The 14316-nt window shown below is 44.9% G+C and overlaps 1 protein-coding gene across 13 annotated transcripts in view; it reads left to right on the plus strand.

Moving 5' to 3' along the window:
- Positions 1-14316, plus strand: part of ablim1a (actin binding LIM protein 1a) — a 56219-nt gene that overhangs the window by 11630 nt on the left and 30273 nt on the right. For 12 of the 13 annotated variants that reach the window (XR_010667025.1, XR_010667021.1, XR_010667020.1 and 9 more), the window contains exon 2: positions 13500-13637. Coding sequence is in view for 1 of the 13 variants with exons in the window: in XM_065959404.1 (XP_065815476.1) it covers positions 13500-13637 (138 nt within the window). In the remaining 12 variants the exon portion in view is untranslated. Of the gene's footprint in view, positions 1-2038; positions 2316-13499; positions 13638-14316 lie in introns of those variants that run through there. The other variant, XR_010667024.1, reaches the window with a different exon arrangement.

Here is a 14316-nt window from a genome sequence, read left to right on the forward strand (position 1 = left end):
TGACGAGTAGATAGATTATTTTTATAAGTTACAGTATAGTGCAGAAGCCCTCAAACTATACTTAGCCCTGAAGTACTTTTTGGGCTCTGTACTCAGCAGATATGTATGAACACATTTTCTTTTTGGAGTTAAAGAATACATTTAATCTGTTTTCATCAATTCTAAACGTATTTATCTATGGATAACAAAGCTGGTTTTCCCAATGTGACGGGTAAATGTCCTGCATTGTTGTGTGAGCATGCTAATGTTAGCACTCTTTAGTTAGCTCGTAGCTTCACATTGCATGTAAACTGACCCAGAATGAGCGTGATCTAAAAACTCTTACTAACATCCAAATAATCAGTGAGTATGTTCTTCTCTCTAGTCCTTGACTAAAACAGTTTTTATACACAAGGGGAGGAGCCGGCCGTCTCGTCCATGTAAACACGGCTCTGACAACAACACAGCCAGCAGGACTCGAGCTTCTCACTCATTGTAGACAGTCATGACTCAGAGACATTTACACAGGATAGACTTGATTACTGATATATTTCTGTGGAACATGTCGCACTTTCTTCCTTTAAAATAAACTAAATGAGGTGTCAGATCAGACTGAAACATTTGACAAAGGCAGGACTAATTAGATTACAAAGACAGAAAAGGTGCAGAAGACATAAATGTGCTCATGATGACTTCAGAGTCGACTGAACCTGCGTCATGCACCAAAAAGAACAAAGCAGTAAAACACACCGGGCGTTCCCTCTCTGGTAAGAAACCCCCCATGATGAATTTTTCATGTTGCAAATGTTTTTTTAATTCTCCCCGAGCAGACGTGGCCCGAGCCTATTCTGCAATCTAAAAGTGAAGAGCTATTACCCTAACCCTAAAGAACGACGGTCAATCCTTCACGTGGTCATTTTAACTGGTCTATGATATAAGAGCTGCTGCTGCGTTCACACGGCTCAGCCAGTAGCATGCTCTCACATGATCTCTGTAATTGGATTTCAGAGGATCCACTGAAGATATTAATACTGAGCTCATGTAGGAGATCACTGTAAGTCGGCACCTTGGACCTTAAATGCCTGCCCCTGCCCCACCTTCCCCACCCCTCTTCATGCAGTACATGACGAGCAGGGAGCGTGAGATGTGGCAGAGCTGTCAATCAAAACAAGCCTACCTTGACCTCTCTCTTCTGACTCCTCAAAGCGCTTTTACACCACAGGTCACACCGACACATTCACACACTGATGGTAGAGGCTGCTGTGTAAAGAGTCCATCAGTAATAACTCATCCATTCATACACATTAAGTGTCTTTCCAAAGGACACATTGGACATGAGACTGCAGGAGTTGGGGATCGAACCCCCGACCTTCCTGTTGAGAGACGATGACTCTACCAACAGCAGAGTTAAATTATTGTTACTGACATCGTCAGAAGACGAAAGAAGTATTTTACCAAACTGATTTACTGTTTCATGATTTTCAGACTTTACGTTTGTGGATATTTTCTTACAAAATGTCAAACAGTTATTTGATGTCAAACTGCAGCCGTGTTTCTGCACAGCAGGCGAACTGCTGCACTGAATGGAGCGAATGATGTCCGCCTGCTGACCTGTCAGGATGATGAGGGTCTTTGTTCAGGTGTGAGTTACACAGAGCAGGGAGGTTTTAAAGGGTTAATCCCAAAAAAATCACTTTGTAGAATTTTCTATGAAAGGAAGAGAAGTCACTGATGTGCAAAAAGACAGACGACGAACATCTGGTACACATTTTGGATATCTTGGGTTATTTTTTATTCCGTCACCTGGGTCACATTTTATGCTAATATGTTCTTTGTAAAGCGTGTGGTTTGTGTCCTACATGTTTCCGTGGTGATGTGTTAGGGGTTTCTCTGTCTGGTCACACAGAAGCAGCAGCAGCAGCAGCCACCTGGTTGCTGCAATGAGGAGGCGGCTGACACAACAGAGGGGAGGAGAGAGAGAAGGAGGGGAGGAGAGAGGGAAGGAGGGGAGGAGGAGGAGGGGGAGGAGTGGGCAGAGTAGGAGGAGAGGGATGGGAGGAAAACAGACGGTCGGGAGGCAAACCCCACGCTGTAGCGGAGGAGAGCTTAGCATACACCCCTCTCTCTCTGCCCCTCTCTCTCTCTCTCTCTCTCTCTCTCTCTCTCTCTCTCTCTCTCTCTCTCTCTCTCTCTGTCTCTCTCGTCTCTCCTTAAGCTCCTCTCAGTCTCGACTCTAAAAAGGAACTAGCAGCGTCTGTGTTCCTGCTGATCGATCCCCGGAGCTTTTTACTGGTGCAGATTTACCAGGTGTCCAATGGTCATGGTCAAAGAAAAAGGTATTCCAGCGGTTGCTTTCTGTGTGTGTGTGTGTGTGTGTGTGTGTGCTTGTCTCTCGGTGTTTGTGTGTGTTTGCAGGTACATGTGTGTGATCAGTGTCATTTCGGGGATTTGTTGAGCTTGTCGTGCTGCTGTTGTCATCTGCAGTGTGTGTGGATGTGTCCAGTTGTTTCTCTCTGTTTGAATATCATTCTTAGCTCAAGATTTTGAGGTGTGTAGATATGTTCAGTGGTCATGATAACATCATCTTCTGTATGTCGGTGTGTGTGTGTGTGTGTGTGTGTGTGTGTGTGTGTGTGTGTGTGTGTGTGTGTGTGTGTGTGTGTGTGTTTGCTGCAGGAAGCATGACTAATGACACTGTGTGATTGTGCATTATATTTCTTGTGTGTATGTATGCACCTCTCTTGTAAAGGTTTGAAGGTGCTACGCCCTGCTCTCCAGCAGCTGATGCTTGGGTTGGGACTCTGCTTTATTTGGCAGCGTCAGTCTTTATGGTAATGTGTGCAGGAGCAGCTGTCACGTTGTATCGAGGCTGAAACCTGTTCACGTTATTTAAAACATGCAGATTATTCGAGGTTAAATCTGAGTATCTCTGCAGGTTGGATGTGAAGATAAAATGTAGAGAGAAAGTGGAGCACTGTGGTGTAGAGATCCACACTGCGCAGAGTGAAGGACCTGCACTCCCTCTCTCTCTCTATGTCTCTCTCTCTCTTGCTCTGTCTGCAGCCGTTGCCATGGCGACCATCTGAAAGGTACCACTCCATTGTTGTCAGCTATGGCCTCATTCATAGTGTCCTGTTAAATAAGAAAAGAGGTAAAAACAAAAACATAAAAAAGGATGACTGTTTTCCCGCCTGTTAGTGAAGGTCGCCGTGCAGCTGTGTGGGATGGATCGGGTGGAATCAGGAGGTTACGTTCAAGAGATCGCAACGTCCTCGTTCAGTTTGAAGAGACCGGTGTGGTCGTGAGGTTGACTATTGTTTGTCAGTATGACTCACAGCCAGCAGACACAGAAGCACAGTTTTCTATAATCAAACGTCCTATTTGAGGTGAAGTAGGAAACAGTTTTGTTCTTTGTGACTTTTCTAGTACGTGGAAGAAAGACAGGACGGGATTTTGCTTTTGCTAAATCGCTAAAAGCATCCCTGCTGTACACATCAAAGTCATCACGGCCGAATTAAAGAGATCAATCACCATAATAAGTCAATCATTAATCCGTTGAGTCTCCTGTTACGTCCTTAACTTAAGCAGATTGATATATTACTCCTGTTTGTGTTCCAGTCGATGCTTCCAGCTCGTGCAGAGTTTGTGTCCAAGTGTGGGCATGAGATATTTTTAAGATCAGTCTGAAAATATTTCTACCATCAAAGAAAACATGTTTACAGATATTTCTTGGAGGGATCTGAGTGTGTAGGTGTGTTTGTGTATCTGACAGCACTGTGCAGGCTGGAGGCGGTGTCCAGCTCTCAGGCTCCTCTCTTCATGTGGACTCGACCGGCCACAAAGAAACGGGACGCCCGCCATTGAGTCCCCGCTCTGTGCTGGCAGAGGACTCGTAACCTCTGGCCGCCACATGTTCAACTCCCACAATCCCTCTGAAAGTTTCTGTGGAACCCATCCAGCGACTTCGCCTGCCCACTCCAGGATTTGTTTTTGGCAGGAGGTTTTTTGGAGGTTGAGTTTTTTCTTCTTCCAAACAGAAGCTGGGAGAGTTTTCTGACCTGAGATGTCTTCATGTATCCTCCAGAGATCTCCTCCTGCAGCCTGTCAGAGGCCAGGTGGGCTGTGTGCGTCCACAGCTGAACACATCCTGAACTGTACGCTCAGAGTGATGAATCATTAGAAAGAGATTGCAGCGTAAGCGTTTGTCTGTGTGCAGGCGGTTGTCCTATTTCCAAAGCCAAGAATACCTCTGAAACAGTTTGTAATGTATCTGGACCGTGTGTACACTAAGCACTTACATCTTTTTTTTTTACCTTTAACCACACGTGCTTTTCAGATTTGTGCACACTTGAACAGCTGGATGATTAATTCATGTTCTTTGTCTTTCTTGCGTTAAACTGCGTAAGACGAGAACACTGAAATCAGATAATCGTCATCACATCTCCGCCTGCTCCCAGAGCATTTCCCTCTGACATGAGAGTTGAATGTTAGAAACTTATGGATCTGCATGCTGTGATTTTGCTGCAGACGACTGCAGTGGAGCTTCATCTCTGAAGCCTGCCAGTCCCCCCCCCCCTCCCAAGTCACAGACAGCAGAGCATCACACACTCTCATAGACGTGCCGTGTTTGCACAGCTGGCACACAGGACCAGAATATACACGAGATAAGTGGTCGGATGGAGAGCGACAGTCAATGATGTTAAATATAGAAACTAAAACAACAAAGCGGCCATGAGAGTCCGACCACAAACCGTCTCACTGTCCAGCGCTGCGTCCTATGAATCAGGCTTTTAAACAGAGTTACTGCTTCTCTAATTAAGTTCCTGAAACAGCCAAATGTCTGGATCACCTTCACAGACAAAGTTTTTTTGGAGTGAATGAAAAACTGAATGTAGGTCACCTCTGGACCAGGAGCCTGCAACAGTCTCTAAAGTGTCCCCAGTTTTCGTCCACACTCTGGTCAGGGGTCAAGTTGAGGCAATGTAAGAACATTTAACAGGGTTAGGGAGATTCATAATCACGTTTACGCCAATCTCAGAACCAAACAAAAGTCGACAATACAGCCTGCAGGAGGGATGGACAGTTTGTCTGGACTTCCATAACGTGGTATCAGGTATCAGATTTTAGGCCGTCCAGTGCCTCGACCTGTACACATCATTTATTTACCCTCAGCTGGTGTCAGGTGAATCTTCTTAAAATGATTAAAAACTTCAGGTCAGTGCGAGCAGAGACTTCGGTGAATCAGAATCAGATTTATGTCCGAGCAGGTTCACACACACAAGGAATATGTCCTGCTGAGTTTGGTGCAAAAAGCAAAGAAGAAAAAACATAAAAGTAGTACGTTTGAACAGCAGAACTCCTCCTGTGGGGAGGTTTCTGTATTTTAATTTATTTCTGCTGGTGTCTAAGGGGTGCTCGGTATCTGGTATCACTCAAGACCAAGAACTGCAGAGATACCCTGAATGATCAAATGTCATCGTTACATCCTTCACTCTTGGTTGAGTTTTAGAGGTCATTTAAACATGCAGTTAGAAACTTCAGGCCTAGACTTTCCCACTTAACCCACCCACTACCACAGAGTCAGAGGAGGGGTATGACGGCCTGCCCTGGGACTGTGTGAAAAGCTGCTGTTACCCCAGCAGAGAGTGAGATCTAACCTTACCGCCCTGGGTCCTCTACAGGTCTCTCCTGGGCAATCTGTTACCTTAAGGGTTAAACCGGCATCGGTGCCAGACGTCAGAAGACTAGAAAAGAAACATACAACCTTACCATTTACATTACTGACTCACTCTGTTTACTCAGTCAGGTTGTATATTCTACTTTTTAAACATCAATCATCAGAATCATGAATTTTGAATTCTTGAAAAAAAAAAATCTACTAAAAGCTGCAGCAAGCGGAGCAGTTTTACATTAGCATAAACATGTTGGCAACATTTTGGTACCAACACTCTGCCAACCTATTAGTGCAATTTAGTGATTATTCATTTCTGTTCTTTCTCCTGACTGAAATTGAGACAGGGTGAAGGAGTTTACTTCCAAATTTTGGAAATAAGAAACAAGAAGTGACCCAGTGTTTGGCGTCTGGGAGTTCCTCCGCTGTCCTTTGGGACATCTAAAATCCTGTCCCTCGCTACAGACTCTGTGTCCATGTGCAGAACTCGTTTATTAGAGATTACATTTAGGCTGGACGGTGAAGCTGAGGGAAAGACAGGCTCAGGTTCACTGCTGAATTGTGTTGATATCAGTAAGTTTGATCGTTACAGGAATAAAGAAATAAGGTCTTTGTGGGCCGTTATTTAGATGCAAGAAGCCAAAGACTTCATGAGCTCCTCTTCTACAAACACAATAGTTCCTACAGTTCATGAAGGCACCATTCTTTCAGTTTATCAGCTTGGTTTTATTTTTTACGTACCCAACAACAACCTCTCACACTGGATCATTATCCCTCCCTCAGGTCCCCAGGGGCTAGTCTTTAAAGGCTGGGGGGCCTGGAGGAGGCCGATAGGGTCCCCCCCGCAATTTGTGCCCGCGTTTGAAGTGCTTTGTCTGGGACGCTGGTGGCAGGGCAGAGGGGGCGGGGCTGGGATGAATACTGCATACATATTCATGGAGGGGAGGGTTAACAGCTCCTTGTTATGTCTGGATGATGAAGAGCTCTGCACACACACACACGCGCACACACACACACACACACACACACACACACACACACACACACACACACACACACACACACACACACACACACACACACACACACACACACACACACACACACACACACACACACACACATGCACACTTATCCCATCACACTTTGGGATTTCCAGTGGGCATTATTTCGTTTCCTTTTGATTTTTAGTTATGGGTCAGACCCCTGTGGAATATTTCATCCCAGACTGTTTGAATTGGATGAATGTTGTAAAAAAGTGTGTCTGTGTCTGTGTGTGTGTGTGTGTGTGTGTGTGTGTGTGTGTGTGTGTGTGTGTGTGTGTGTGTGTGTGTGTGTGTGTGTGTGTGTGTGTGTGTGTGTGTGTGTGTGTGTGTGTGTGTGTGTGTGTGTGTATGTGTGTGTGTATGTGTGAGTGTGTGTGTTTTGTTGCCTATAAAGCGGACACATCTAGAGCCAAAAGTGTTGGACGCCAGGATTGGGGATGACTGTTTCTGCCTCTGTTTTTATCTCTCCCTCTCTCTTTGTCACACACACAACACACACACACACACACACACACACACACACACACACACACACACACACACACACACACACACACACACACACACACACACTCCTTCGGGGCTGCTATCTGTTAGTGCTTGAAACTCTTGCGTCTCTCTCACAAACAAAGGCGCGTGTGGCTGAATATTTCATTAGATCTTTTCATCGCTCATCTTTTGGTTTCATTCAGTTCTCCGTCTCCTTGTGTGTTTCTCAGCTCATACTGTAGTTGTGTGTCTTTGTGTTCCTCGGGGTTCACTGTCGGAAATGAAGGAGACACAGTCTGAAGCCTCCTCAGCAGATCCCGCTCCGTCAATAAGCCCGCTCTATTGTTGTTTACCAGCGAGGTCGGTGCACGTGTTACAGGAAAATGTGTCCTCGGGGGATCCAAGAAGGCTTGTGCACTTCCCTCCAGAGTCTCATCTGCAGCTTTTATTACTGCCGACGCAGCTCTGCTAAACCGAGTGGGGGTGGGTTGGATGTCGGGGTGGAGGGAGCACCCCCCTTTCCTGTGGCTTTGGGATGCTCTGCTGGTTATTGTTCCCTCAGCTTTATGTGTGTGTGTGTGTGTGTGTGTGTGTGTGTGTGTGTGTGTGTGTGTGTGTGTGTGTGTGTGTGTGTGTGTGTGTGTGTGTGTGTGTGTGTGTGTGTGTGTGTGTGTGTGTGTGTGTGTGTGTGTGTGTGTGTGTGTGTGTGTGTGTGTGTGTGTGTGTGTGTGTGTGTGTTTAGGCTCATATCAGTCACTTTATCCCCGGTGATGAGGCAGGACAGATCCCTCTGTCAGCACGGCCGACACGTCGCACTCACAACCAGGAATGTGAGAGAGAAATTCTCCTCCAGTGAGGCAGCTTCATGTACAGTCTGCTCACTTATTTAGAGCTTTATATAAGATACATTCCAGCAAATCAAGCCCCTTTTTATCCTGCAAACGCACGAACGTCTGCAGACTCATTAATGGATTTATTTCAGCTCCATGGAAGAGAAGTGAAATGACTTCAAGTTGTGCTTTTTGTGCACGTGACGAGGTCCGCTCACAGAGATCGCACTAATGGATTTATGTCCAAACAAACCCTGTAAATGGTTCAATGTGAATCTTTCCAGATAATTTAAGTGCCCGCTTTATGCATGCTGCTTTAATTTTAATGAAACATCATGTAGAGGAGGCGTCGCGGGCCGCGTTCACCACAGTCCCTCCGCCTCTGCAGGAAAACAGCACTTCATGTGAAGAGGAGGGTGAAGCTGGAAAAAGAGAACGCTTTAAAAGTCTCATCCAAACCTCAGCTTTAAGGTCGGTTGTGTGTGTGTGTGTGTGTGTGTGTGTGTGTGTGTGTGTGTGTGTGTGTGTGTGTGTGTGTGTGTGTGTGTGTGTGTGTGTGTGTGTGAGGGACCCAAACATCTGTCTTGGATTTTTGTCAACCTGTTCTGACGTCAGCTGTGTTGACTTTTCCATGATGGATTTCCCCGCTGACACTCCATGAAATGTTAAAAATAGTCAAAAGAAAACAGAGCTCACTTTGAATCTTTAAGGTTCAGATAAAGAGAAGAGGAAGAGAGGAGGTTAATGAGTTTAAGTTCTGAGGAATCATTTTTCATCCACAGTCCAAGTTTGAAACTTGTTAAAAATAAAAAGGGAACAACAACATTAATTGTTTTTAAGTTAATTACTGCTCAATTGTAATCAGCTGCATGTTCGGTCCGTCTCGGCTCCGTCAGGCCGGAGTCCTCTGCAGTCAAGATACACATGACTTCTGTTTCTGCAGGATGTTGGAGCACGGAGCATCAATGTACCACAGAGCAGATCGAGTGGGACAGGAAGTCAGACACAGAAGCAACATTAAAACATCCGGTTTATTTTCAGAATAAAACACTCAGTTTTGATGCTCGATCTTATATCACTGGACTACATCAACCAAACATCATAACTGACCTGGTAGAAACCCAACAATCTCAAAGAAGAGACAAATCCACTCTTCTTTAACTCCTTCGGTTGGGAACAGTGACATTATGTGTGTTTGTTCTTGTGTTTATAAAGGTTTTATACCACATACATCGTATTATCTCGGGCTGTAGGGCATGTTTCTGTAATTACCGCGGGAACTCCCTGGTCTCGTGACCCCAGCTGGATGAGGGAGCACACACATCTGGTGGACGTTTGGGGTTGGACACTACAGATCCACTCAGGAAGCCCAGGTGTTCATGCATTCCATCATTTTCTCTCATCTTTCATTTGGAGACTGATTTTGGAGCACGTCACAATTACGTCACAGAAAAACCAGCAAAAGAAACAGAGAGAAGCAGACCAGATCTTTTGGTGTAAGGGAAAACATTTCTTGTTGTGCATCGATGTCAGCATAGAGACGAAAAAACACGACGGTTTCTATAGAATACTGTCATCAAGGACGCTCTTAGAAGCAGAATGCAGACGTACATCTGCGTTTCATGTCCCTGTGATTGTCTGGGCAGTAGGGTTTGAGTTCAGAGTCAGTTGCCATGGCGATCTAGTCAGGTTTAAAGAGAAGCAGCTTCATTAAACTTCTGACTTTAAACTCAACAGACCAGGATCCCCCTCTGATCTGGCTTCAGGTAAAAAAAAAAAAATGAAGAAATGTTCCAAAGCAGATCAGAAAGGTTGTAAGTCAGACCTTGATTAATGTGTGCAGGTCTTTAAATGATGTGTTTGGTTGCATGTTTTTGCAGAGTACAGTCACCCTGCAGATGGCCCTTGTGTGTTTCTGTGGAGCTGTGATTTCACACACAGAGCGGCTGAGATGAGTTCAGAGTCACAGAAGTCTGGATCCTGATGAGTCACTGTCCTGCTGAGTGTCATCACAGACACAATATCCAACCTGCAACCCTAATCACAGTCTTTACACCCTTTATTGTCCTCTCTTCTTCTTCTACTGTGTCACATCTCCTCTTAGTTCCTTTATTTTGATCAGACTGATGCCTAAAACTGGTGTAGAGCTTTTCAGGCGGCCCTCAGAGAGTCTGTAGAAATGTCTCATTAAGAAAATAAAGTTGTGAAGTCTGAGCTCTCTTGCTGATTTGATTCTGCAGCGATCAGGCCCTCTCAGTGTCGTACAGTCAGTGCGGCTGTAGGAGGTGGATGTAAGGCCGGCCTCAGTCATCAATAATCCAGAGTAATGTCTCTCTTTGGTCCACCATCGATCGCCCATGATGCTATTTCTGTGTCTTTGCTGGAGTCTTATTTTAGCCGAGCAGACTAATGATTCCGAGAAGAGCAGAAAGAGCAAAGACCCTTTCATGTGAGTGTGAGTGTGAGTGTGTGTGTGTGTGTGTGTGTGTGTGTGTGTGTGTGTGTGTGTGTGTGTGTGTGTGTGTGTGTGTGTGTGTGTGTGTGTGTGTGTGTGTGTGTGTGTGTGTGTGTGTGTGTGTGTGTGTGTGTGTGTGTGTGTGTGTGTGTCTTTGTTTGAAAAATAGAGAACTGAGAGGATGAAAGAAAGACGCTGCCTCGGTTGTTGAAGCTCATGAATGTAAAATAATCTGCTGGTTTGAGAACAGCTGATGGACTGTGTGCAGTGCTGCACTGCAGTAATATTTACATTTACAGTGTGTGTGTGTCTGTGTGTGTGATTGTTGGAAACACACACTTTTACTGAGCAGGGGCTGATACCCAGAGAATCCAGAGAAAACATCTGATACTGCTCGTAGAGATAAACATGTCCTCTCTGTCTTTAGATTTCTAAGATGGCTGAAAATCATGTCATTATTTTTTTCCTATTGAGAATTGTTCATACTGAACATGAATCCTACGGTGACCCTGAAAGTAAAACACAACATTTCAAAATACGCAACAACATAACGGAAAGGTTTTACTGCAGTCCTGTACTGCAGGTGGTACTGCCATGTGGTGGACACTGTAGCTTCAGTGTTTATCCAGCTCTGCATCGGTCTGTAAACCTTTCTGTGTTCTAACCTCTCTCCATTTTTCAAAAACATCTCCAATATTGATCCTAGTTTGAGCACGTTTCTGCTCGTGGAGCTTATTAGAAACATGCAGAGGCTTTTTAGGTCGGGTACAATCACTTCAATCTGAACCACTTCTCTTGCCCGCTTCCATCACTGCAACACCTGTTGGTTTGACCTGATAACTGCTCTCATATCTGGCAAACCGAGGGGCGTCCAAAACGGCCGTGTGGGGGTGCCTTAAAACCGTCTACCTTCTCTGGTCCAAACAAATCCAGAGCATTCAGGAGCAGAATCTAAAGTTAGAAGGAGGACATACTGGCTGCTGCATTGTTGTTTAAACAGTTTTTTTACTTAAAGTTTCAAACAGACGTTCTTGTTTCCCAGAGTTTGTTGAGATGATTTGATCTCAACATCCACCTGGGGAATAAACACGTCAGACATTTTTGGTGTCTGCATCGTGGATCTTAAAGACCTTTGACCTTTTCTCCAGCACCAACATGAACCCTCAGTTACACTTTCTAAATCTCAACATATTACAGTGTCTATGTTAGCATGCTGACGTTAGCTCAAAGCACAGCTGTTCCTGCGTACTGAGAGACTATGACCTCATCTTTTTTTAAAGCTGCTCTGCTTCAGATTCTCCTCTCTGTTTTCTCATATCTGCTCAGAGGCGAGACTGTTAGAACTGTTCATGCTTTTACAGGCAGACATCTGACAGCTGATCCGTTCTCATTCTGTCTCTGCAGCTTCCTCAGAGTGAGATATCCAATCAGAACGAGCTTTAGGTCGGCTCAGTCTTATTGTCTCTTCTGCTCTGCTCTCTGCTGAACACCTGAAATCTAAAGTAAAAAACAGACTTAGAAGCTCTAAACGGACTGATGTTTCAAGACGTGATATTTACGTCATGGAGGCGTAATGGGGGGACAAAGTGACCCCCCCTCTGTACTGTCAGCGTTACAGAGGAGAGACAGGATCAGCTGAGTCAGCGGGGGAGAACAGCGCTGTGTGCGTGTGCATGTCTGACTGTGTGTGTATGTGGAGCTCTCCCGCTGTGCCGTGCTTTTAAAACTCCTCAACACAATGTGACCTCACAGACTGGAACACCAATATAACGCCATCACTGAAACAATAATAATGTACAAAGACGTGATGGCGGCTGAGCTTAGTGACGGCACTTTAGCTAATAAAGCAGCCTGAAAATGGCTTTTTGTCAGCACAGATGATCTGCAGCTTTTAGTCACTTATATGTTTTTTTTATAATAAGACCTTTTATTAACCCTTTGATAACGATCCTCCTGACAGCAGAGGAATTATATTTAACATTATTCTGACTAAATTAATCTAAAAATGAGCATCTTGAAAAGCTGGAGACTTCATTCTGTGTGCAGCTGAAACCTAAGTCTGTCTTTAACACCATTCATCATTACATTTGATGTCCCGTGGTTGCATCATTATTTTTCAGTGAAAAACATGATGAAAATGTGCCGGGGGAAGGAGAGGACTGTTTTCTTGAAACTGTTAATTTGAAGTTTTATGACACATAATGCAAAATGTGCAGAGTTCAAATAATCTCTCAAATCTTTACATTTTTTTTGTTTGTGAGGATTAGAGACCCTGAAGTAAACATTTTTCTAGTTTTGACTTTTTTCTCAGACAGAATTCTGAGACAAAGTGTTGCCTCGCCGACTTGTCTCCAACTCATTACTGGAACGTGGTCAACTCAGGTGTGACGTCATTCCCAGCTCGGACATCCCACTTTAGAGGTAAAGGGAACGCACCTTAAGCCGCCTCTCTGGACCCGCCTCCCTTTTGGGTACATAAACAAAGCTGTGGAAGCAAAAGGCCTCTGATAGTTTAGTTTTTGTCGATGAAAGAATAATAACTCAGTAATGACCGTGATCGGATCGATACCCTCTCTGTTTACGTCCCTGCTGCCCTCAACGTTTAAACCCTCCATCCTCTGATCAGACGCACTATTTTTAGGCTGCGCTCTCTGAGGAGACAATCTGGGCTGAGAATCAGAAGTAGAGCTGTCCTGCTCAATGTTGTTCTTTTTTTACTCTAACAGCCTCTCAGCAGAGGCTCTTTATCTCGGCTCTGTGTGTGTGTGTGTGTGTGTGTGTGTGCGTGTGTGTGTGTGTGTGTGTGTGTGTGTGTGTGTGTGTGCGTGTGCGTGCGTGCGTGTGTGTGTGCGTGTGTGTGTGTGTGTGTGTGTGATGCTGCCGCAGGTCCCGGTGCAGCGCGTGTCCTCACATGAACGCAGCTTAAAAAGCTTCGTTAGAAAAAGCTGCAGTGACGACCACGATCAGTGACCACGATGACTCATCCGCCTTACGGTTCAGTCCTAATGTCGGCGTCTCTTCTCTTGCAGTGGCTCATGCGCAGGACACACACCACCACTCCTCAGAGAAGCCCCTGATCCAGTGCTACAAGTGTGGGGAGCCATGTAAGGGCGAGGTGCTGCGCGTGCAGAACAAGCACTTTCACCTCAAGTGCTTCACCTGTAAAGGTAAGCTTACTCTCACCTGACCGAGGGTCCACTTGTAGGAGAGTCAGTTAAGAGGCTGCAAACACAAAACCAAAGTGAGGAACCTGTTGATATGTTGAGTTTTTAATATTTGTTCCTTTAATAGAATTGAAACTTTATTATCATTAAAGTGCCACAGGACATTTTACCTGATGAGCTTCTCGCGACCAGCCTCTAGTGGACACTCGATGAACTACAACCGAATGTATTCTGTAGGAGTAGGAGCTGATGAATATTGTTCAGCAGTTGATGATACCGGCTTGTAGCGCCTTTTGATGAATTTTGGAAACAGCAGTGATACTGTAAATGTTTTAATTGCAGGAAATATGATGCTACCCAGCGGACCAATCCCAGGACTTCGGCATTATTTTGATGCATAGTTTCATTTATTAAGGAGGTGCAGCTCAGGCTATGTGCATCGGCTTCTGCGAAGGCACAGGGAAATGCAAACCTACAACATATTTGACAGCGTGGATTTAATGAAGTGTAAATCAGTAAGGACTGAGACCCAACAGAAAGTCAAACAATTGGAATATATTTTCAAATTTTGTGTTTTTCTGGTCATTCATAGAGTTTATACTTTAATAGACAAATATCTAAAGAGAGTGACTCTACCCTGCTGTATGTTGGTAAACCTTTTAGAAAAGACCCCGATGATGAA

The sequence above is a fragment of the Labrus bergylta genome, chromosome 10 (genome assembly GCF_963930695.1).
Source record: "Labrus bergylta chromosome 10, fLabBer1.1, whole genome shotgun sequence".
Classification (NCBI taxonomy): domain Eukaryota; kingdom Metazoa; phylum Chordata; class Actinopteri; order Labriformes; family Labridae; genus Labrus; species Labrus bergylta.